We start from the raw sequence: 25985 nt of genomic DNA on the forward strand, positions 1-25985 counted from the left end.
AAACAACATACAACTCTAACTTGTTTTACTATTTAAGTCAACACAGGAAATCTTCCACTTGTCTGTTGAAGTCCTCTGCAAAACGCAGGTGTAAGTTATGCTTTCCTTCTGGCATCAGAAGCAACCTTAAAAGAGAAAATCAAAAACTGAATATGTATTTTATTCTGTGAGCATAGATAACTAAAATATTTGTTGTCTTTTCCTTGCTCTTGTTTACCTACGTACAGAACTGATGTAACTTTTCTTTAAAGTCCTGCCCCTATGTACATGGTTCAAAATGTGAACCACAGCAATGGTTGAAGCAAGAAGCATACAGCTTTCCCCTGCTTTGGGGAGGATAAAATAAGCTTAAAACAAATTTGTCCTAGACCTAGTTTCTGGGAATTTTTCTGGTGGTCTGCAGAGAAGGTAAGATTCCAAAACTTATGTGAGTGGGGATGCATCTTCCAAAGGTATACGAAGTACCTGAGCTATTTTCCCTCTCTGAGAACAGTGGTTGTGCCAGGCAGGCAACACATTTAAGAGATCGCCACAGAAATGTAGATTTGTCAACATCCAAACTTACCATCTGACTTTTATCTAATCTTTCTGCAAAAGACAATCCAAAACTAACACCATTCATCCATCGAAGTGAAAAGGGAAGTTGAGACTCCCTCAGCTATAAAAAAAAGGCTTAGAAAAGTAGTATCTGTGAAGATGTTAAAACTTTGTAATACTGAAATGAGCGTGACAAGACTAAATGTTATTTGCCATTGTCTTCTATCTGGGAAAAACTATAGATCAGGTGTGTACTTCTAATGTGGCTTCATATTGGGGTGGAAAGGTCTCTTTATTTTACCCTACCCCATACTAAGCAAATTCAACGGAGCTAAAGCCATCTTGACTGATACTTTGTAATGTTGTCTTCATGTTATCTAAGCCCCGCTACAATAAGGGGATCTTACTTTTGGTAGTGATGAGTGCTATTTTGCCTTGATGGTGAAAAGCAATAGTGTGTGAGCATATCCAGCTCTTCTAGCACTTCTGTCTGAATTTCATTCTCTTTCTTCAAAGACCAAGCAGTGCACAGATGTGCAAACCTATAGCACTATGTATGCTACTACTGGCTACTGCTGTTAAGCCACTGTAATGCTGCTTAACCATGCAAATATGCAGTGATGGCACACTCTACCAGGAGAGAAATAAGCAATGTATCTGCACTACAATCAGCATAAGCTTATTCTATTGCATTGCTAGATAAAAATCAAGGTAAGAAAAGCTGTTGGTAGAAGCATGTATTAATGAAAACATGCTAAATTTAAGGTTTTCTTTCTGCTTCACAATGGAACATGCCATCTCCAGTGCAACAAGGGAAGAAGGGGACCATGTACCTAACTATTAATTTCTGAGAACACCATTAGTCTAATTTCTTTCCTGGTAAATACACATATAGCGGAGTACCTCAGCATGAAGACATGAGAAGAACCATTTTACATTTTATTAGATAGCAACTTCTAACAGTGTTTCTTTTTCAGCTTGTCTTCCAAAGAGAAGTTACCAGATCCTTGTTTTAGTTTTTGGAAGGATCTGCCTCAGTATCTGGAACGTTTCAGAGCTCAGTGAACCCCAACAGGATGATAGGTATTCGAAGCAGGGCATGTGGGAGTAACTAAGTAGCAGACATGAAATAAAACAGTTGCATGTGATTGTTAGGAAGGTCTGTTTTTCTCATCTTTCCTCTGGCATAATGCATTTCTATGAACTGTGGTGTTCACTTTGAGATAAATATATCACTCAACTCTTCAGAGACTACACCAATGAAATAGCTCCCCACATTCTGTATTCAAAAAAAAAAGGTCTTGTTCTCCTAATTCTTTTCTCCAGAGTTAATCAACACAGTCTATTATTAACTAGTAATGGAGCTCTTGAACTTATGTGCAAATCTATGAAGAAAATTCTGCTGGTGAAATCCCAGCATTTTCCAGAAATGCTTCCTATAATTCTCAAATCAAGCAGATGGTGCCCTGATGTTTTTATAAAGTACTATCTCTGAGTGTAGTTGTATATTTTTTTTTCCTCATTCTGCTTTTAAAAACACTGAAAATTCATGGGACAGTGGGAAAAACAAAATCTTTGAAGAGGTTATTCACATCAGTATCTTGTGCTTCTCTCTAATAACTGGGAATCTCTCTTCACTCATGGCATCCAAGTTCACTGCTCTACTGAATGGGACAGAAATGAGGTTTCTTGCAGCAAAAGGATTGCACTGGCCATAACAGAAACAGAGAAGAAATTTGCTTGTTTCTATAAATATTAGGGATTAGTTCTGAGTGTGAAGTGGAAAGAGGAAAAGAATTTTATTTGGTTTCTCTTGGAAGACTAGGAAAGGGCTTATTAAGATATTGTACTGCTTATATTGCAAGAAAGGTTCAGCTATGCTGTTTGCATTGTAACTTGCTAGCGTAGTTTAAAATAGCTCTGTTTGTGGCCAAGACAACTTGTCCAAAATTATTTTTTTTTACACTGTGGGTTTGAACTGCTTCATTTCTTCAACAATGGTTTAAAAATACTCCATCGTATAACTTACCGAGAGTCTTTGATGTGCTTATGAATGTATTCTGCATGAGCTTGTGGAACCAAAGGGTCTTTCTCACCGTGAATTATAAATGTGGGACATTTAATATCTGGCAGCAACTCTTGGCAGATATTACCTAGGGAGAAAATAAATGAAGGTCACGCTTTGTTTTAAAATAATATGAAAGACTGAAACTACTTCTGTAAAGGACTGTGAACTCCACTGGGTTCTAGTTATTACCTCTCCTTGTGAATAGCACGCAGTTAATCTTCAGGACTATAATTAACATTTCTTTCTCCAAAATGTTACTTCACTGAAATCTGCTTCATTAATGGATACTAGCACAAATGGATGGAGGGAATGAAGTACTTCTGTCCCACATTTCCTCCATGCTCTCTGACTGTTCAAAGCAAATACATGCATCTCTTTCCTGGCTTTGTTATTTTCAGCCTTTGAAGTGTTATGGCCTTCCTATGTTAATGCTACATTTTGTTACATCACTTGTCAGGTTATGAGATTGGCTGCTTTTATCAACAAGTTAACTTAGTTTATACTCATGCCTGCGTTCCACCTTCCAGACCCTTTGCTGTCTGCAATGAATAACCATTTAATACAAATAGTACTAAAACTATTCAAAGGTTATTTTCCCCATTCATCTTATAGAACCTTGAGAATAATTTTATGCTTACTAGTCTTTAATCTCACTAGAAGTAATTGTAATGCTTTTCCTTAAAGACTATTCTGTTCCCAATTCCCTCCCTTTCTTTTTTCCTCATCCCTTAGTAACCCAGTTTCCAAACTCTTTGCCTAACTTCCCAGGCTTGTGCAAGAGAATCTTTGGGCAAAACATACTTGGTGAGTATTACGTTCCATTTATCTTTGAGCTAACTTTGTCCTGCTTGTAGCTGTCTCCTTGCAGCTACCAACAGCCATACAGTTAATGCTCACATATGCACGTTTTCCTTAGCTCTAAAGTCATGTTTCATGGAGGTTTTTCCAATTGTTTGGTTATATAGTCTTAGCTTGCGGTTCTACTGGTTAAACATTTTCATTTAGTACACTTCACCCATAGTCCTCAAACACCTGCACAAATGTTGACTGTTTTTCAGAACAAACAATTTAAACAATTTAAATTATTCACCTAAGGATGTAGTTGGCAATCAAACTATTATTTCCTAGTTTCCAGTCCTAAAACTGTTTTGTACTATAACCACTAGATTATATTTACTCCAAAACCACAGAACAGCAAGAAGAATCTTGAATTTTGCAGCTTTATGCAACTTAGTTTCATTAAGTGTTGGTACCCTCTAAAATTTCATTTCCTATGGCATTTCACGCTAAAAGCTGTCACATTTAGGGCAAATAGTCTATTTATTAAAAAGAGCTTGAGTTGAGATTTTGACCAACAAAGGCTTTGCCATCTTATCTTGGATGTGTTTTATTAAACCCTTTTCTTGTATTTGACATATCTGCACCCTCTGTGCATTGGGTCTTAACTTTAATTCCAAGGAGGCCTGCTTATAGTCTAAATCACCAGCCCCAAGCTACACCTGGAAAAACCTGCAGTCTGATGGTTGTTAATCTTTTTTAGCAAACATTAGGTTTCTCCCAATATCTGACCTAGTTACAGCATCTAGGTAATTCAGCTCCTTGTTACATGTCTCCAGGTGGCTTCTTTTTCACAGTCACTTCATCTCATAGTGTCTGAGGCATGTGCAGGCAGTAAAAGGATGCCACAGCCAGAGTTTTACCAGCCTGGGCTTTGAACTTAGGAATAAACTAGTTTTAAGGAGATGTATTCAAGAAAGGGTAAAATAAAATCAGATCACAATTTATCCAATCACTAGCACCATGTTGCTGATACCTTGCAAAGCTTTACGAAAAAAATACAAAATGATGGAATGCTTTCCCTGTAGCACCTGCTGCCCATTAATGTATGTTACCTGTCTTTCAATATGAGAGCTACAGGAAAATATGTATGAGAATTACAGACTCCTTGTTTTATGTATTGTGTATTTCTGCTTTTGGCAAATTAAAAGCAATTTTCCTGTGAATAAAAACAGAACTGCAAGTTATTATTCATGGTAGTCTTGGCTGCAAGTGTCTGCAATTGCAGAAATCTTCAGAGATAAATGCTTTATATTGTCTTGCTTAACTATTCTTTTTAGATTTGTAAACACCTAAGCTGCAACAATAGTGGTCTTTAAATGTGTTTTGTTAATTCTGAGTTCTCAAAATCTGAACTTCCTTCTTTTCTAACTCATATACTACTAGCTTTGAAATAGTGCTTCAGCTCCTGTTTGCAGAGCCTGGAATGAACAGGCCTCGCTCTTGGGATATCTTAATGACGTCACCAAAAGGTAATCCTTCCACACTGACAGAGAAAAGCTTGAGCAGAATCCCTCCTGTTCAGTCTGCACAAAAGCAATGATTTAATAAGGTAGTTTTGTGGTGGAACAAGAGGAGACTCATCAGCTAATGCTTCCCATAAATGTGTGTTCCTCCTGTACCTTGCTGATTCTGTGAACCATCTATCAAGTAATTGCTTTATTCATGATTGTGAGTCAGATTGAGCTTTTAATGCCATACGCAGAGTCCTTCCTTTACTGGCTGCTAGGAATACTGTTAGATTTTTATCCAGGACTGTCTGCTACTATGATTTCTTCAGTTTAACATTGTAAAAGCCTTACCATCTGATTTTTCAGCAAAGCGAGATATTCCATCTACCCAAGCCTCACAGGTTTTTGCGAAGTAGCTATGTCCATACATCTCTTCCAGTGGTTTCTTGACCTTGTCACTCCATTTTGAAACATCTCGGATGCCTACAAAAAATAACATTGAAATATGTTGTCCTTTCCGGCAACAAGATATAACCCAGTACTGTCAATCTAATTGAGTAAATTTTCAAACCAGACCACAGACTTGTATTTCAAACTTGAAACCGTACTGAAATGGTGTTAAATAATTCATAGTATGGAAAGGTTATAAAAAAAAAAAGTAGTTTTACGATCTCTGCTGGGGTTTTCCTGAGTTGCAGAAGACCATTTGGTTGTTAAGGTCACATGGAACAACAGAAAAAACGTAATCAAAGGACTCAGTCCTAAAACTTATGATGTTCCTGTTTGGAGGGCTTGCAGAAGGAGAGAGCTCAAGGAGGCACCTTGTGTATGAAAAGGGGACAGTTTTATAACAGTGTGCCAGAGCTGGAAATTCTTTTTCATGTCCTTCAGCCTTTTGCTTTGGCTCATGGATGGAAGTTCTTCCGTGGCTCCTACCAGTATTCTGAGGAAGGAAGCTCTTACTAAGGCATTCCAGCAGGCTGACATCATGGTACATTTGCCATAGTCTTACAGAAAAACAAGCAACTCTACTTAGTAGAATCCTGTGACTCATGGCAGGCTAGCTAAAGCTGTACAAATAATCTGACATTCTAGCTATTTACTTATCAGATTTACCTTTTTTTTCCCCTTCTAAAATTCTCAGTACTGCTCACAAATCAGATATCCACAAGGGTGACTTTCACTAAACTGTATTTCAGCTGTAGAGCTTTGTATTGACAAAGCCCAAAACAATGTTGGCATAGCAGAGTACCTGAAAGAGACCTGAAAAGTACTGAATCATCACACAGCAATACATGGCACTAGCAAAGCTTTTAATTGGTTTAAAATGGGAGTTAAGGGAAGAAAGGAGTGAGGTGTTAATGAACAAATTGAATCTGTTCAGACAAATAAGCAAGGTAGCAGTGACTGAAAGTGTTTTATAACAGCATCTGATTGGAAATGAGTTTGCTCACCCCAGGCTAACTGTTACTGAAAAGGTGTTTCCCTTATAGAATTTACTGGTTTATTCTTGTAGCTGGCCTTAATTTAAAAAGGAGGAGAGCCAATACTGAAAGGACACAGTTACCAAATAAACACATTTCTCTCCTCCCAAAGCTTCCACAGCAGCTGAGATGCATGATGGGCCAGCTGTGGGAGGTTTGCACTGCAACCCTCTGAGCCCCATCACCCAGAAAGAGATGCTGAAAGCAGCAGTCCACGAAGGGGTCAAAGGTCAGAACTGCTGTGGTTGCTCTGTGTTAAGTAAGTCTTTAAATATTTTTTTTTTTACATTTTAGCCTGTTGGCTGATACTAAATGACATGCATTTCGTAATTATGTAATAGAAACTTTGTAAATATAAATGCATGTAAAGAAATAAAGCAGCACTTTCACAGAGCTAAAAAGCATTTTGCTCACTGAACTAAAAAATATACTACTGCTACCACCAATGAAAGTGCTTTAGTATAGGTGAGGTAAGTACACATGTGCAATACATACATTTGTACTTTAGCTGAAGCCAGACAGTCAGATTTCACAGGTGGTATAAATCAAATTCCAATCATTAAAATGAAACTACACTGATTTACAGTTGTTGATGGCTGCATGGTTAACTTCCAATTTCTAACTTCAAAAAGAAGCATGGTCCCTTTCTGAGTTCACTAACAATTTTTGCTATTTTCCTTTACAGTAACAAGTGATCAGATTCTATTTCATATGAGTAGAATAAGGATCAGAAATCCCATGTTTCTTTACTTTGCAAGGGTTTTCTAACCACAATAATTAAGTTTAAAGGAATGCAAATTAGCAAGGCATCCTGGGACACTTACTTGAATGATTCATTTTCTTTCTGAACTCAAACGGTAACTTATGAGCTTGTTTTCTTACTGTCTATATATTATATAGTCCCTGGAGACAAAAGATGTTGTGTGCTACCCCAGTGATTTTCTCTGGACTTTGTTTAAAGGCTGTGCAAGGTGTGAGAAAAGAAATTGAGCCTGGGGTCAACAGTATTATTTGGAATTTATTTTTAGGAATTTGTTACAGAAAAACAACCTTGAATTTCTGAAAACTACTGATAAGCTATTATAATATGTTTTTCAGCAGTGTGGTAGGGACTTTTAGTTAAAAGATCTATTATATTACCCCTAGGGTAACTTATGGAGTTTCTCACTATGATTGCTCTACCCCTATACTTACAACTTAGTGAATTTTATGTCCTGCTCCTTAAGTTTGTGTCCTCAACTCTGTCTCCACTTAGCTGCTACATGACTAAGATCGTTAGGTCAAGAAGAAATGAAAATAATTAATTTAGGGTACAATATTCCGTTTGTACATACCATTATAAATTCTCACATCCTCTTGAGTAACACTGGCATTTGCTCCCCAGACAACCAGCTTATGGATAAGAGTTGGATACTTGGCAGCTGCAATGAGTGCTGTAATTCCACCATCACTCCAGCCCAGCAAAGAGAACTTCTTAAACTTCAGTGCCTTGATTTGTACAAGAAAGTTATATGCAAATCGTCAGCTGGTTTTACAAATAAATATCAAATACTTCTTGAAAACTAACTGTACAGATTTAGATACAACACTACATAGTTGAACTACTGTTAGCTTTCATAATTAGAAAATGTAATTTTCCTGCTATATATAAAAATATTTAAGAAAAGGTCAGAAAGTTAGAAAACAAGAAATTATACCAGCCCTTCCAATTTTCTACAACTACTTAATGGAACAGACAGTAGCAATATTAGATTCTTTCTGCATTTAAAAAAAAAACAAACTCTTGAAATTAAGAAATGTTTATTTACAATGAGGAGTTAAGACCTTATCAGAGAGCCTAATAGTATCAAGAATCTGTGGATTCTCTTGGTATAAAGTTGGCAAAGACTACCACAGTGTGGGATGGCAGACAATCCAAGACCAAAATGAACTTCAGAAAAAGGAAAGTTTAGGACTTTAAAAATGGAACCCAGTGATGTAATTTACTGATGGTAGCTGAACTAAAAAACCTCAAACCAAACAAACAACAGCTCTGTAACAACAATAAAAACATGCTTACAGTATTTGCTACAGGATTTTATCAAATTTTAGTGCCTAATTTATATTTTCTGAAGCTTTTAAGTGTACATTTTAAATATTGCTTCACAGTCAATTGCAATTCAAAACACTAATAACGAAATTTCTCCTTCTTGAAAAGGAAGGCTCAGGGCAAAAAATATGACAGCCAAGACCTTAATTCATTCTGACTTGTACAATGCTTTCCACTAGAATTTGAAACTCATGTTTCCTCATATAGCACAACCTGTGGTAGTGGGTACTGGCAGCAACAGGATTGCATGTGTGATATTCAGTAGGCAAATGGTGGGGTGGGGAAGGTAAAGGCACTCAGGAGAAAATGCATCTGAAGGTTGTACAGGGAAAATAGTTAAGCAGTACTAGCGGTTTTGCATACAGAAGCCTCAGTCTGTGAACTCTTTTGGAAACAAACATAAAGGTTTCAAAGGGGTTTTGGGGGGATTGTTTGTTGGGGTTTTTTTTGTTTGTGATTTTTTTTGTTTGGTTGGTTTTTTGCTTGTTTTTTAGAAATTACAGTCTTTTAGATGTGATTAAGGAAGATATTGTACTTTTGGAGGAGAAAGATCAAGTTTGTTGAATGAGTTGCTCTGTTCCTTGACATTTTGTTGTTGGAAGTCCAGGCCTGCTTTCTTTGGACAGAAGAAAGCAAAAATGCAGGCAATGAGAAAAACAACTACAGAGGAAAAACAGTTTCTAAACTGCTTGTAAACTCCATGCTCAAGTAAGGCATAACTTTATCAGTCAACTTGATACCTATTAGCTTTTATCACTATAAGGCTTTTCTGGTTTTGGCTTCTTCCTTGGAATTAGGTTCACTGTAGTGTTGCTCAATACTAGATTTCACTCTGTTAAGCTATAATTACTAAACAGAAGAGAAATAAGGTAGGCAAAAGAAAAGAACATGTAAAGTAAGATCTGTCAGCAAGAGAAGAGAACCTTGAATCTTTGCAGCTTGTCACAAGTTGGCCCTAGCCTGCCTGAAAAGTAGTTTCGTGCTGCTGAAGGGTTACTGATGTCTTGGCAAGATTCAGGAGTTGGCAGCAGTACTTGTAAAGCTCCAGTTTTTGCTTTGGCTGCTGCTGTTCCCCTACCACCAATAGCAAATTACGGATCTCAAAGTTGGCTAATAGGTGGAATAGCAGATTAAGATTTTTGTTCTTCATGTCAGGTCATTTGCCAGTGCTTCAACCGAGATCGGCTTGCCTCCAGTATTTCTCTTGTTTACTAGCCATTATCTTGATGCATTCTTTGGATTTTCTCAGGATGCCTTTCCAGCAGGAGGAATTTAATTTATCCTTTGCAGCCTTCCAAAAAACAATGTGATGTAACAGATGTGTTGGATATGGTATGCATGTCTGCTTGCTTTAATCTTCAGTCACTTACAGTACAGGCCTTTATTATCAAACATTGGCAATAACCTGAGAGCTGGTTGCACAGCTCAACCCTGTGGGTGATTTTGTGCTGGCTCTATCCTGTAAGTGAACAAAATCTCTTTCAAAATCACCTCCTCTATCCAGGCCTATGTGAAATGCAATCAAATGATCACACATGCTGTGACAGAAGTAACTTAAAACAGTGAGTTGCAATACAACAGCACTCTGCACTGCATGTTTTCACTGGATCACTGGGAGTACATCACAAGGGTTGCAGCTGATCTACAAAAACTTGGAGAAGCCCAAGCTCATACTTTCACTGAGACTGTAGCTCTGAAGAGTAAGAACCTCTTAAATATCAACTCTAATTATTTTCACAATTATTTTTCTAATGCTAATGGCCTTTGTTAGCATTAGACATTGGGATGGAGTGCAGCAAAGTGGATTTATTTGCATTATACTCCTTTTATTTCAAGCAAACTCCTTCACAGAACATATACAGTGATACAGGGCAGTGTCAACTGCATCAAGGTGCTAAACACTCTGCAGAATTTTAGCTTTTGATATTTCACAGAAACCCTGCAGCACTCACACAGCTCCAGCAGAGACCAGAATCTGAAAAAGCGGTTCTGAAGGCTCACCTGTATGGATGGGTTTTTTGGTCAAGTGTAGGCCAGATGATGTATGTAAACCACACATCCTTATAAAGCCTTCTGCAGGAGTTATGACTTTGTTTTATTCTGGAAATTGTAGTTGGGATGATTCCTTGGGATTTGTGCTATCGTTTATGTTATGCTAAAATAGAAGCAAGTTACCCAGGCTTGGGAAGATTTTAATAAATTATTAGTATATGCTTGTATCAATAAACTTCTTCAAAAAGCCAGGATGCTATCTCTTATTTGTTTTGGCAGCTTTAGAGATTAGACAGGCTGCTGTCCTGTTTGACTGGAAGCTATATGGTTAGGTTATCTTTGGGGACAGCTCTGTTTTCTATTTTATGTTTATTAGTATTTGAACAGAGGCAGGAAAGGGGGTTACAACCATTTAGGCTGAAAGTTTGTCACCTATCCATGGCAGCATCTTTGGGTTTTTGTTGTTTGGGGTTTTTGTTGTTAGTGTAGCAGAAAAAAATGGTGATTTATGTGCTGAGGTTGCTTTTATGGTTAGAGGGCAAAACTGTGTCTTAACCCTGATTCTGTTGTCAGACTTGTTTTGCTACGCAGAATACTCCAGGAAGGCTGCATTTCTAGTTTCAGATGGGTTTCTGCAAGGTTACTGCTTATTAGAGAAATACAGTTGGATTGACTGCCTGAATGTTGTCTCATATTTTTGGAATTTTAATGCTCTGCCAACTTTCTTAACACGGCCAAAGAGACTGTATAGCTTAACGTAACAAAGCCAAAATATTAGTTAAAACTAAACCAGAAAATAGTGTTAGCATAAGGACAGAATAAAAGAGGAACACAAAAACACAGATTTGAAATTCTGCAAGATGGAGAAGTAATAACAGCTTTAGATCATATGCTTTATAGTCACAATAACTCTATTTGTTATTAAGATCTATTATGATCACAGGAACCCTTTGATTTCCCACAAAATTTATTTCAGTAATATGCTGTAAAATGGGAAGAGTCAAGTTAATTTTTAGAATGAAATGTTTCTTGAAATGGCATTTTGCTCAAGGCAAAATGCCAAGGTTCTATTAGCTAGAATATTTTCGAAGAGCCTTTCACTGTTGTAATCCCTTCAGTTAAACCATTTAGCATAGACTTTGGTTTTTATATAGACTTTACCTAAACTTACATGGTTCTTGGCTGAAAACTTCTTAGGGCAGGGTCTTGGAATAAGAAGTTATTGCTTTATAATTAATTCCCACTGCTGAACGTCTATGTATCTTGCAGAAGAGGTGGAAGAAGAAAATATTTTCCAGAGCAGCGTGCATCTGCTCAGTTTTAAGCCTTCACTTTTGTGCTCTTTTGCATAACTTGCTGCCTGCTGGAAACAACCTGCTTAACAGTACTCTTTCCTCCTTCTCAAAATTTAAGGAAAACAGCTTTTAAATATATGTATATGAAAAACAATAAAATCTCAGAATAGAGTTACCTGCATAAGATCCACAGCATCTTTTGCATCCCTCTCAAAGAAATCTGGAGGAAAGTCTCGAGATGGAGGAATGGACTGTCCATATCCCCGAGGATCCCAAGCAACAATTGTGAAAAGTTGCTTATTCATAGACTGAAGTTGTGGTCCAAAATCAGTTTGACCACTCCCTGAAACATCATCATTTCTCAGTTATAGTAACCACCACAATACAGACATAGTATACATACTCTAAATGGAAACCCAGGGAAACTTGTTTCTTAATTCTAAAAAAGAGATTATCCATCAACTGAAGTACACTTTATCTCTAATTGTAACTAAACATTGCAACTCTCAGACAGGAAATACCACAATAAAAATCTTCAGAAATATCTGCAATGTGCTCAGAGTAAACCATTTCTGGCAGGTATGTAAGCTCATAAAAAACTGTGCTCTACACAGATGCTTCAATACAGAATCTTAAACTGGGTTACCTGGGTACGGATTTTTCATTAATAGATTTACAGCACTAGCATGGTCATTGATTATTTATCTGGACAGCACAGGTGAAACTGAAGGGGAAGGAATATACTGACTAGTTACAAATCTGTAGGTGAAAAGCGCTATGTAAGACAGTTTTTCTTACTCAATAAAACATTTATATGAGAATATTAGTGCTTACAGCTGAGCTTCAAATACTTGTTGCCTGAGGAGACAGTGGTGACACGAAAGCATAAAACTGTAACTTTTCATTTTTCTAATATGTGTCTTACCAAAATAAGCTAAATGCAGCCATTTTTCTCATGCAGAACAGTTTTTTTTATTGATGGCTCAGATCTTCAAAGGATTGAAAAATTAAGTACTCCAGTCTATTGCGCTAAGCTACCTATGAGCGCTAGCATGAAGGTAAGACTGCAATTTATTTCTTATTTGCATTATGTTCATGTGGTAACAGTATCACATGCTACTTGATTAAAACCTGTTCATATCTAATATATTCAAATGATGTAAATCAAATATCAAATTGGAAATCCATCATTATATTAAAAAGGCTATTTAAGGGTATTTAAGATTTTTTTTCTGTTTACTTGGAGAAATATGTCCTCAGAACCTTCCTCCTTTATCATGAGCTAGTTTAAATAATAAAAGAGGCTGTGTATAGCATGCTGTGATGAGCAGACTACAGCCTGGCATGATGTCTTGCAACACCAATTTATATCTAAAGATATATATATATAGTCAGAAGCAAAATATCGGGTTGTTTGAAAAATACCAGTGCAACCTGATTAATATTAATCACATATTCCTACATAGGCTTTGTATGAACCTCTGCATTATCATGCACATACTTGTTCTACTATTTTTTTTGTAACTTAAAAATTAAACAAGGCTGAGAGCATATCTGAATGCTGTGTTTTCTTAGTATTTTTCTAGTTAGAAAGAGAAGCATCCTTTTGTTTTAGTGCAGTTTATAGAGTCTAAAGACTAATTAATTTTGTTGACCTAAAAGCACTTATCTTGCTGCCACAACACACTTAGTACTGGTATAAAATAATACTGCAAACAGTTATCAGTACAAAGGGAAGAAGTATGTGTCAGAATGTGTCGCCCTCAAGTGCTGCCCAAAAATATTAAACCATAAACTTAATAATGGTAAAGAAACCAAGCTTAACTATTACTTGTAATAATGCTAACTGCATGATAGCAGTGTACACCTAACAGTAATAATATTATTCAGAACTGAAGCAATATGTTATTTCAAGACTTAGCATTGGCAACATGATTACTAGTTTAAAAATCTCTTAAAAATTATTAGGTTAAAACATATGACTGCTAAAGAACCCCTAGCATTAACTTTTTTCCACTCTCCCTTTGAGAACTCTTTGAAAGAAAGAACCACTTCATGAAGACTTGAAACTGTTGATGCCAAGAACAAATGCTTCCTGCTCTTCAGTTCTTGACATTCTGTCATCTTGATCCAGCAATTCAGTTAAGCATGAGCCCAACTCTGAGCACAGTAATGGTCCTACTGAGAGCCTGCCATGAACTGCTAGTAAGTCAGATCAGCTCTTCAGAGCTGCAAGGACCCAGGAAAAAAGCCCGAATTAATTTTAAAGGGTTATTATCAAAAGCAGTGGTCTCAATGGGCAGACACCACTTAGCTACCACAACCTGTTGTCCATCTCAAAAAGCCATTAAGAACCTTAACGATGTTGCCCTTAATAACCAAAACATGAAAATACATTTTTAAGCAAAAAAGTAAGTCTCAACTGTTCCTTTTTCACTATAATAAACTGCAAGTGCTGCATTATGTCTATTAATTCAGTTGGAATGCACCTAGTTCCTAAAAAGGAATGCATAATTCAGTCTGTGTAACAAATATAGCTGACCTGATTTTTTCCCTCTCCTCTGTTATTTTGCACCTTGTGCAGCTATTTGCCACCTGTGCCAGACACCCCCTCTGTGCGCTTACATCCAAAAGTGCAAGTGACTACTACACAAGCCAAGACATCGTGTAAGAAGTGTCTGGTGGTACAAATGACAACTTTAAAAACTGTTAACTGATTGTAATAACTCTGCTGTTTCTTATCTGTTGTATGTGTAGCACTTTTTTAATAACAGTGCTCCACAATCAGGTGTTGAACATATTACAAAATAGTTTTGTGCATTCTGTATTGAGACTGGATGGTGAAAGAGGTGGTTGCTTTACAAAGATAAGACAAATCTCCAGACCTAGCATTCCGGGAAGCAGAAGAACTGCATGGCTTCCTTCTCCTGTCCGCTGGTAATGCAGGTGGACTCCATTCACTTGAATTTTGGCAGATGTTATTGAAGTACTAGGGATGGAGGAAGGAGAGAGAAATAGGAAAACATTCAGACAGTTAATTCTCATTACTGCATGGTCATTCAAGGAATACAGAATAATTACTTCTTCTAGATATTAACAACAATACAGTGAGATTTAAATGGTTCACTTGCCTTTCATGGGTGAGCAGAAGACTAAATAAAAGATCTGTCAGAAGCAGAGAAGTATTCAGTTGTGACCACTATTTGTGACCACTATGTAGCTCTGGTACTTAAGTTTCACAAATGTAGTTAAATGACTTAAGTTAAAGGGGAGGAAAAAAATGTCTTGACTGTGCAACAAGGGGAATATGTTTTATTAGCAACTTTACATGGCTACAGAAATGTACTGAAAAAAATACATTAGAGAGGAGAAGCCCCATTCTGTCACAATATAACTTTTGAAATGGCTAGCATTCCCCTTGTTATTATTGAACTGTGCCTCTCACAGAGGCTCAAAGAAAACACAATCTATTGTGACTGTTCCTCATGAACCAGACGGTCTGCAATGAAAACCACCTTGCACTGAGATAAGAGAGGCGAAGCATCTGGTAATAATATTTCTGTCAGTGTAGTCTCAGCAGGAGATACTGCTTAATTGGAAAATACCATGTGACCAAAACCTCTCACCCTCTGAAGAAGTATCACAGAAACCAACTGCATAGGCCACCTCTCAGCCCTAACACTTAAGCTCCTACATTAACCTTCAGTACAAAGCAAGACGTAAGTGTGAATGCAAACAGGTACCTTGAAATACCATGTCTAGATACAAACAGCTAGCAAGAATGCAGAAGTAGCATAGATTGAAGGTATCTTCTTAACAGTATAAACCATTGCATCTGTTCTCCCAAGCAAGTTTGTGCCCTAATGCAAGACATATTTTCAACAACCTAATTTTATTTAAAGGTAGCACTATGCTAAAAATTTTGCCATTTGGTTACCTAATGGTTAATCCTCATTCCTTGCACTTCCCAGTTTACCTAGACTGAATATTCTTGCCCTATGAATTCAATCAATGTGAATTTCACACGCATACAGCAATGCCGTTTTCCAGTCTTAGATGCAACCACAATCTATTCCATGGTAAGCACTGTGCAGTTTCTTAAATATTCAATTTTAACATGTAAATTCTGAACTACTTAAAGCACATAAGCATAGTCTCAACCATATAGAGTTTAAAATGGTGAATTAAAGGTAAAAAAATCCCAAAAACTTAAACCCTTCTCATAAGGAAAATGAAAATTAATAGTAGTTTGCAGACTCAGGTCCCCAGCACATAAGCAGCAGTTAAACCACAGAACCTGTTTAACACAAAGCCATTTGGATTTTACATAAAATCTTGGTCTACATAACCAATCATGCCACATGCTTAAATATAAGCTGTGACTGTGCAGAACAGGATCAGCTCTTTCTACCTGTGCAGATCCAATTTGAGAACTGGAGTACAAATGCAGATCTGTGGCAAGAATCCAGTTCAAAGAAACTATGTCATTATAACTTCAGTGAGTTTTGCTGAATAGTTTTGAAAATGTGATTAAATTAATTATTAGTTTGACTGTAATGTTGAACCTCCTCTAAGTCCATATATCACACCTTATGTGGCTATATACTTCACAACTTGAATTCTGAATGTAGCATTCAGATGGCCTTCTTACTCCCTTTTTGAACATCTGACTTTTGCTTTTTTCTATTTGTAAAATAAATATATATTTTTTTCTTGATACACCACATTTTGTTTTGTCATTAATTTCAACATAGTTTTATCATAGCTCTCACCACAGCAAATTAGCACCTTGCTCTTATTAGATTTTATAAGAATGTGATTTTTTTTTCTTCCAATTAATAACTGCCAAAAGCATTTCCAGCTCCTAACAAAACAGATTTATTTATTTATTTATTTTAGGATTAATTATTAACATCAGGAGCTTGAGAATTTTGCTGAGTTTGTGACACTTTTCTGTTCTTGGATTGTTCCTCAGTGTAAAGTCCAGTGACATCCAGGAGTTTCACATGAAGAGTATTTTCAATACTTTCTGGAAAAATTTCTAAACAAATTAACTGGGCTTTTTTACGTGCTGAAGAACTGTACTGGAACTGGCTATACCTAAGGCAGATTTGGTCTTCTCCACACCAAGTTTCTGTGAATCTGAAATCAATTCAGTGAGCCTGCCAGCCCGATGACTTCTGTCAAGGTTTCTTAAAGACTGTATTTTCTATTCGTTGGCATAATCAGAAAACATGCTAAACCAAAACACCCCCCCCTGCTATTTTGTAACTGAACTAGTGCAAGGCCGCTCCACCTCACCGCTGTGAAGCGCAGCTTCACCTGGCAACTGCCCTGTGCTCCAGCGCCCTAGCCTCATCTGCGCGGGGAAAACAAAGTGATGGTATTATGCTTTCCTTAATAGGATTTGCGGAATAAGCAGGAATAAGCAGTATTATACGTTAGGTGTATGTATTCTCTTAGCGACCTTCGGGAAGCACCTGATGGGCAGGCGGCAATGGGCTGGCGGGGGAGGGTGGCAGACGCCGGGGGAAGGGGCCGCGGAGCCCTGCAGCCTCCTGGCACCACAGCCGAGAGCTCGTCCCTCCCCAGCCGGCCCGACCTCCCCGCCTGACAGTGGGCACCTCAGAGTCCCTCCCCGCACCTACTGTGCGCCCCCTCGGCTAAAACACCTCGTCCACCCCGGCCCCCCGGTGACACCCGCCCGGCCTGCCCAGTACTGCCTTCCCCAAGGCCGGGGCGGAGGGGAGGGACCAGGGCGCTGGGGAGCGGGGAAGGAGGCGGCTGTGGTTTTTACCCGTAGGAGGCAGCCGGTCCCCGGGGAGCGAGCGGCGCGGCCCGGGCTTGAGGCTGCAGCAGCAGCGCCCGGAGGGCCCGGCCCGCGCTCCGTTGAGCCATTTTGCCTACGGAGGCCGTCCCTCCCCGGCGGGGCGGGCTGCCGCCCTGCCCTGGCAGCGCCGGGGCGTGGAGGCCGCGACCCGGGCGGGTCGGAGGCGCCTGTCAGCCAGCTGCGCTGGGCGCTGCGGCCGGCACGCAGAGAGGTGCCCGGGGACCCAACGGACACTTCGGCCGCACCGGCGCTGCAGCCCCGTTCCCCGACCGGCGGCAGGGAAGGCGGCCGGCGGGACGGCCCGCGGTTGCCCGTGCACTGATTGGCTGCCGGCGGTGCCACTCAGGCAGGGCGGTAACGCCGGCGGCCCTCGCTGAGCGGGGGGTTGGGCGCCTCGGCTTCGGCGCCGCTGCCGGCCGGGGTTGGCGGTCGCTCCCTGACGAGGTGGGTGCCCTCCGCTGCGGCTGGGCGGTCCGGTGGGTGCCTTCGGTCTCCCACACCAGTGCGATCCCTGATCCCACCGGCCGTCCCCCGAGAGGGGACGCGCTGCCCGCCTGGAGGGCAGGAGGCGGGGGGTCAGGGCCCTGCCCGCTCCTGCCGGCCCGAGAGGAGAGCAGCGGCCGGCCCTGCGGCGGGTGGGCAGCCGCGCCGCTGCGACGGGCAGTGGGGCGCTGCGGGCGCCTCCGTCCTCACCCTGACACAGCCCCAGGCGAGGTGCTTACAGCGAGCGGAGTCCCCTGCTCTGGGAGATACAGGGGCCCAAGAGTGAGCTGCACCTCCAGCTTTGCCCATGACGCAAGAAGCGCCATGGACTGTGAGAAAACCAAAGACAAGGTGGTTGGTCATCAGCAACTCCAGGTCTGCCTGGAGAAAAGCTCCTTGTGGGGCTGGGGCAGTTGGGACAGTAAGGGCAGCTCTGGGGTCTGCAGCTCCCCTGAGGTGATGCCTTCAGCATGCTGACCCCAGGCCCCTGACGGGGATCGTTAACTGCCTCACCAGTGTTCCTTGTATGTCCTGCTTGTGGGAACAGCACGCATCTCCTGGCGCAGGCTTTGGCCTGGCAAATGCCCATACTGCCCAGGGCCAGCCACCTCTGGAGCAGCCTGGCTGCCTTTGTTCACCACAGCACTTGGTGTTACTTTCCTCTGGACCTTCTCACAGGTTGCTCATAAAGCACCAAGGAGACTGACGGCTTTCTCCCATGTCTGCTTTCCAAGTGTGGAGGAGAATTATCCAGACTGAGTCACAGCCAGCCATGGTGTTGGTGGGGAAGGCTGTGAGGGTAGTGAGGGAAATAACAGAAAGCTGGTACCAGGCTTGAAACAGACCTAGGAAGCAAAGTCTCCTGCCTTATACCTGGATGAGAGGGATTTCCTCAAGACAGGTCAGTGTTACATATTCACTCCAGCTAAGCGGGAGCTCAGCGACTGCCCTGAGAGTGAATAGTTGTCACCCTTCCCACCCTATTGCCATTTGTACGGGACTAACAAGTCTTAGGGGTGAACAACAGTCATAACAAATTCCAATGCATAAAGAGATTAACTCAACTGTGTAAGCATACTGGTTCAGTTTATCCCTTAGGCAGATCAAACCATTTAAGATTAAGGTCTTTAGTATGGCTAATTACAAGCAATCCATCATCAAGACAAGCTGCCTTCATTCTTGCCCAGTGCCGTCTACAAGCCCCTACAGTTTCCTTGGCTCTTAGGCTGCTTTCAGAGGCTCATCTTTGTTGTGATTGTCACTGTCCACATTTCTTTCTGGTGGAAAACGACTGGAGGTGATGGCTGACTATTCTGCCTTTAGGAAAAAGAGGTAGCTTGGTCTTCTGCTACACAAAACTGATTTTTTTCCTGAATTCTGTAATTCCCACGAATCAAAAGGGGCTCGCTCCTATGTCCTGTATCACTATGAGCTTCAGAGGGAAAGGTCCCAAACTTGTATTCAATTTCACTCCTGTTAAAATGCCTTTCAATCTAATCTTCCTACATATCCTCTATCTACTATGGCTAAAGGGGATATAAGAAATTCTCAGAATCTGTGCTGAAGAACTGAGGGATAAAGTAGAAAGGGTTCGTCATACATTGTAGGGGTGGGGGAAGAGGTAATCAGAAAGGTAAAACCAGAAGCCCTAATCATATGAAGGAAAAGGGAGATGAGGAGGTTTTTGTACCACTTAAGGATGGGGTAGTTCCAGACAGGTTAACCCCACTATTGGTGTGACAAAAGCTGAGTGGTCCCTTTGTAGAAAAGGCTGTCACAGTTGAGGTGGTGTACCACATAATCTCCAGGCCTTCAATCACAGTTCTGGAGCTTACAAGGCCTGTAAAGCAGCCATTCCTCTGCCAAGAGCCTGGACCATACAAACCCTCTCACGGGCAGTGTCCTGCCTTCTTTGGCCTGGGGAGAGAAAACTAACATGGCAGTTGGGGCAGAAATGGCAGTGGCAAAAGATGCTTTTCTATGTGTGTGTGGAAAATGACTGGCACCGTGATGGGTGACAGGAGAGAGCCATGCTTGAGGAGAGAGCCATGCTTGAGGAGAGAGTTGCTGTCTGGGCCCACAGGGCTATGGCACCAGAAGCAGCTGTGGAAGCAGGATTCTGCCAAGGCTGGATGCTGGTGGCAGATGATCTGGGGAGAAAAAGAGTGTAAACTCACAGGTTCAAACTGTGTTCAACCTACTCAGTTCACCAGAATATCCAGTCTTGTTAGTAAAGCAGATTTGGACATAATGATGGGCATCTGGGAGGATTAAGTATTTCAGCTCAACTATTTCTTCAGATATGTTCTCCTTACAAATTACTGGCTGAAAGGAGGGAAAATGCTTTGAGCAAGCCAGACACAGGCTTACTCTTACACAACCTGTGAAAGAGTTGAGAACAACTGGGGCACTAGCTTTCCTGTCCACTCCTTTAAAATGTTTTTATTTGTCTGGTTACTGCTGATGGTTTAGGTTCTGGGAACTGTTTCTGGATGTTGCCTGGAAAAGAAAAGAAAAAAAAAAATTTTAAAGAGGTAGCACTTTTCTCCTGGTGATGTGTCCTTGAACACAGATCTCCCTTTCCTTCTTAACTGCTCTGTCATTTTTTTGGCCCCCTTGGTGTTGCCCCATATTTCCAGTGTGATCATCTCTACAGACAAAAACTTATGTTCAATGGCAGCTGCTGGCTGCTGCTGCTGGCAGAATTTCTCTCTGATATCCACCCAAGGCTCTGGAGGGCATCACTGCTGTGCAGTGGGACTTTTGTCACCTGTGATGAGCCCTCACAGTCCCTGCAGCCAGGCTGTGCTGTCAGTGCTGCATGGATTTGTTCCTTACAGAACTACTATTTTTGTACTTCCTCAGGTTGTATAAAATCTAGAAAAGACTAGTCAGTTATTGACATAGCGGGTCCATCAAGACATGCTGGAACATCAGGTAGAAAGGCTAATTCCAGGTCTCCAGAGACATAAATTTCACTCACACATGGGATTCTCATATCAGGAGCAACAATCCTTACAAGACACCAGAATCATTACCATTAGTAGGGCTTTAACTCTGGAGCTTTCAAAGAGGAACTTATTTGCCAGGCCCATTGGGGGCACTAATAGGCTTTAATGGCCATGATCAGCCTCAGCTGAACAGGTCTCTCCTTCACTCCCTGCTCATGGGTTCAGGAGTCCCTGTCCCAGCCATATCTGTCTAGTTGGGGACCCTAGTGATCCAGGTACTGTTGTAGACTTTGCTTCTTGGTGTAGACTTGTTTCTTGAGTCTGTGTATGTATTGACTGACAGTTTTTGCCTCTTTCATTTTAGTTACTTCTATGAAGTGAAATATCCTGCAATTCTTATGCCTGTTTTGATACATGGGCTCTTGTGCCTCTTCGATGTTGCTTGTTAGAGCAGACAACATTTTTCACCTTAGGACAAAACTTCATTGCTCCAGCTGCACAAAGAAGAAAGATTTGGGTAGTGGTGAATTGCCAAATGCAAAACAAAGATGTGAAAATGCCGATGTTTCTATGAATTGGTATTGACCTTCCAAAGAAGAAAGATAGAGTGTATGTGAAATGACTTTTGAAGCTGTCAAGTGGAGAGTAGCAGCATGTGTTTTTGCAGCAGGGGGTGCAGGTAGCTAGAACAAGTTGAGAACATCTTGTCATAAGCAGAACAGCTAGTAGAAAAAGATCCTGGATACTTTGGCTCAAAAGAACATTTCAGACTGATGAAGGTACTAAGACACAGACATGCATTTCAGAATTGTTTTCTTTATGTTTGCCTGTGTTTTTCTTATGCTAGCAAAGGATAGTTGTCTGTCAGCTTAAGTAGTGTCTGCGTACCTTTCATATATTTGTGAATAGCTGCATTATAAATCTGAAGTGCCCAAGTGCAGACATGTTAATGTGAGGCAGTCTCATAATTTCAAAGTTGAATATGATCCCCATCCTGTAAATCCAAGCAGAGTCTTGATATAATTTTTGTTCAGATTCAGGGCATTCTGGATTCAGAGACCTGAAATGGCTCCAAATACTCTGGTACCAAAGCAGATGCAGCTTCTACTTTGGAGAGGGAAAGAGTAACATTCAGAAAGTGGTTCTTGATATGTTTGTGAAAGGTGTTGTAAGAATCGATTTTAGTGAACTCTGTGACCCAGATGACTCTTTCAGTACTGCATTTATTTCTCTTGACCTGAGCTGTGTGTGGGGTGCACAGGAATTGCATCACATCATTCAAAATCCGAGCAGTATTACTAGTTTGTTAAGGTGATTAATGCGGATTTTTGAATCAAACAGCTCTCATCAGGCATCTCTCTGAGCTCTAGAACTTTAATACTTATTATCTGACCACATCTTAACTCTGGCAGAAGTTAGAGTCTGTACCAAAGAGATGAGGAAACTGCTAAAAAGAAAGGAAGTGACCTACTTAGTTGGAGAGGAGGGGGAAACCCAGCATAAATATCAGGAGCCTGGCCTCCTTTGTTTCACTCATAGGCAATACTTCCTCCAGCACGAAGATAGCTTCTAGACTCTGCACCCTAGACCCTGTTCTGATCCTAACTTCCCCCTTTCCCTTCTCCCCAGGGGCTGTATTAAGGATCGAGTGTGAAAGCTGCACTTTCCCTAGCTGCTGTTTTGTGGTAAGGAACAAATAAGCATCAGTTGGCTGACTCCGGATGCTCATTGGTATGCTAGGAGGGAAACCTGGCATGCTGCAAGGAGCACTTTCTGTAGTTTGTAGACTGGGATGAGAAAGGGATGGAAAAAACGCCAAGAGGGCACTAGGGTCCATGGAAGAAAGCCCTCCCAAGTCCTAGTTAGCTCCGATGTGGTCCTGCCCGTACTGCATGATCCTTCTTACTTTGTTTCCTTGTAGCTCCTTCTCGCCATGTACAAGGCTGGGTGTGTTTCAGAGACTTTCTTACTCTATTTTCCATGTGCCTCCAAGGCTGAGAGGTTTTAATGTGTTTTAGTATAATGATGAAAAATCTAACAGAGAAAATGGATGTAGTTTATTTAAAGCTGCTTGATCAGTCAGAGGCCCAGTTCTTGAGTATTGCCTCTCCTTGGAAACTGGCCTCAGAGGAAGAGGAGCTGTATGTTGCCAGCTCAGTTCAAAGTTCACATATCCAATACTTGCAACAGTGTCCTGAGTTTTTTATTCAGTATTATTAATTGGTATCATTTAGCAACTATTTTGGAAGCTGTAAAAATTCCCCAAAATTCTTAGTGGCTTGTATGCTGTGAATGGGGATAGTAACAAAATTACCTAAGTAAATTGTTCTGAATTGCATGGACTCAAATCCTTTACGCATTTTAGAATTTCAGGACAGACTGGCTGCTGTGTAGCAATGACTATGGGGTGGAGGCTGTACTTGAATGGTATTTGATCATTTGCTGTTAAACAGTGTTCTAGATTTGGCTCCACAGAAAAAGCTCCTAACCTTGTTGCCTAGAGTAAAGGAGAAATCAAAAGTGAGTGATGTCAAGGAACACAAGAATTCTGGGTAGAGAACTCTTCAATATCTTAAACTAGTACTTTCTGTGAGCAGAACTCAACTAGCAATAAAACCATGATTTAAAGTCTCAAAGCTCCTACTCTCTTAAAATTGGAAAACATAATGTCCTTGTGTGAAAGTGGATGAGTTCACCTGCTGTATAAATTCAAGGAGAGACCATGAGGAAGAGGTCTGCTGCTGCAGCCCACAGCCTTTTTTAATCTGGCTTGCACCTCAGCCATCTTATGAAAAATTCCTGTAAGGCTGCTGCATTACTTCCTCTGTCCTGTCCTTCAGGCTGATAGCTTGCCAGTTTGATGTGAAATTACTGTTCTGTCCTTTCTCCTCTTTCTTTTGCCACGAAGGGTATCTGATCTACACTATAATACATCCCTCCGCCCCCACCCCCCTATTTTCCTGCATTTTTGGTCTGTTGTGATGGGTTGCTTTTCAAAAATGAATGCCATCCTTTTTTTTTTGTTTGTTTGTTTGGTTTTGGGGGGTTGGGGTGGTGTGTTTGTGAGGTGGGGGTAGTAGATGAAATGAGCAACCCAGTGAGTTATATTAGCTGATATCTCTCTCTGCTATAGTTAACATTTCTTTAAATTTTTAGCCTAGCGGAAACATTAACTCTTTTCTTTTGACCTCTTGTACACCATTATCTTCTACATTTTACCTAGTTAACCTTGTATTGAGACCTATAGCTTTGTTTTTGACTATATCCCTCTTAAGAACAAGATCAGACTTAATTAAAAGATACCAAGAGGATCCACAGACTCCCTAGGTAGTTTCTTCCAGTAGTTAATCATCCTTATTGTTAAATATGTGTTCTAATTTTGGCATGCCTGGCTGCAGCTTCCAGGCATTAGGTCCTGTTATGTAGTTTTCCACAATACACTAAAGAGCTTATAGTATTTTATATTTTCTGCCTAGGAAGCTGAATCTTAGCTCTGTGATTGATTTCTGTAAGTGTTGTCCTGAAAGACACTGTCTGTAGCTTTCAGTTTTGTGGTTGTTTTCTATACCATCCACACAATGACACCTGAACTATGAGCAGTAGTCTAGAATTGGACTTGACAGCATCAAAGCTAAAATGACCTTCACCTTCCACATCCTGCTTTAAAGATCTAGGACTGCCCTGTGCCCGAGTCTTGTTCTGAGATGCTTCATGTCTGTGCTCTACATTGTTGTTATTTCATAAGGTCTAGGCTTGCTTACTTTAGTGAAGAGCAAATGAAACATTTAATGTATGTCCATGAAATGATCACCATTTCTTCTGTGTACCAAATAAGACAAGGATCTTATGATGGAAAAATAGCATGTCGTATAAATAAAGAATACAGGTATGTGAGACTTTTTTTTTTAAAAAAAGCACAAATGAGGACTGGGGAGTTTATATAGTAATAACAGTGCAACCGATGTTACTAGAACATAAGTGCACTTTGTAGATCTGTTAAGGAATCTGTTTCATGAAGTAACACAGTAGTTGTTAGTTGTAACTCTCTGTGGACTGATACAGAGGAGAAAACACCCTCCACCCCATTTCTCCATCCACTTCAAGAAGAGTGAATTATTATTTCTGGAAGGTGTATGCTCATTATATTAGAGAATGAAATCTTTGTCCATTATACTCAAGAGTTTATAGAAAGTTTAGCATGTTGCCAAGTCAAAACAGCAACATAATGCAATAAATTCTGAGGAATTCAAAATATAAATATTACTGTGGTATATACTGATATACTACAAGCTAGTCTCCATGGAAAACATGGGTTTTAGCATGCATTAACAATAAATATATAAACACTCCAGTATTTAGGTAGATGACACGGTCTTTGTATTGATTTCTGCTGAAGTGTCCATTTTGGGGGCCATTTCCACTATTGCCTTGTGCTAAGTAGGTTTAAAGATTACAAGTATGTTGGTGCTTGCTACAATTCCAGTTTCATTTTGCTTCTACTGAAATGGTGGCTTCTGTATCAAGGAGCACAAATCCATTCTAACTACACTTTATTAGATTATTAGCTTTTTGCACAGTAACAAGAAGCTAATGAATACTTAACTGCTTTAGCTCCAGCATAAAGAATGACCTGGTCCAAAACATCTGCTGGAAATATTTGTAGATTTGATGGAAATAGGAGGCATCGTCCTTCACAGGAAGAGGTTGGTATGATTATTCTTGGGGCATAAAAACGTACAGCTCATTAATTCTGCTTTCATAGATCTTGCACGCTGAGACTGTGTCAATACTGGGAAGTCAGAGTGGCAAGGAACATTCCCAGGCACTGAGATACCGACACCTGTGCTATAGAGCTGTTCCAGTGCTTCCCAACACACCTTCAGAACTGTGAAATAGCCCTTGCACAGTATTCTGGAGGGTTAAAGAACATGCTTTCCTGGCAGCAGGCTGTGGCATACCAGTTAACCT

The 25985-nt window shown here is 40.3% G+C and overlaps 1 protein-coding gene and 1 long non-coding RNA gene across 2 annotated transcripts; one reads left to right on the plus strand and one right to left on the minus strand.

The window, feature by feature from the left end:
• Positions 1-8: 8 nt before the first annotated feature.
• BPHL (biphenyl hydrolase like) lies at positions 9-17853 on the minus strand. The gene is made up of 7 exons (XM_040586372.1): positions 17551-17853; positions 14639-14742; positions 11930-12096; positions 7712-7865; positions 5245-5376; positions 2567-2690; positions 9-125 (listed from the first exon to the last, which is right to left on the minus strand). Exons 1-7 carry the CDS (start codon positions 17649-17651, stop codon positions 38-40), a joined length of 870 nt encoding a protein of 289 aa, XP_040442306.1. The 5' UTR covers positions 17652-17853; the 3' UTR covers positions 9-37.
• On the plus strand, positions 163-19175 carry LOC121084642. The gene is made up of 3 exons (XR_005826829.1): positions 163-2133; positions 18413-18417; positions 19165-19175. It is a non-coding gene; the product is annotated as an uncharacterized LOC121084642 (long non-coding RNA).
• The last annotated feature ends 6810 nt before the right edge of the window (positions 19176-25985 follow it).

The sequence above is a fragment of the Falco naumanni genome, chromosome 3 (assembly GCF_017639655.2).
Source record: "Falco naumanni isolate bFalNau1 chromosome 3, bFalNau1.pat, whole genome shotgun sequence".
Taxonomy (NCBI): domain Eukaryota; kingdom Metazoa; phylum Chordata; class Aves; order Falconiformes; family Falconidae; genus Falco; species Falco naumanni.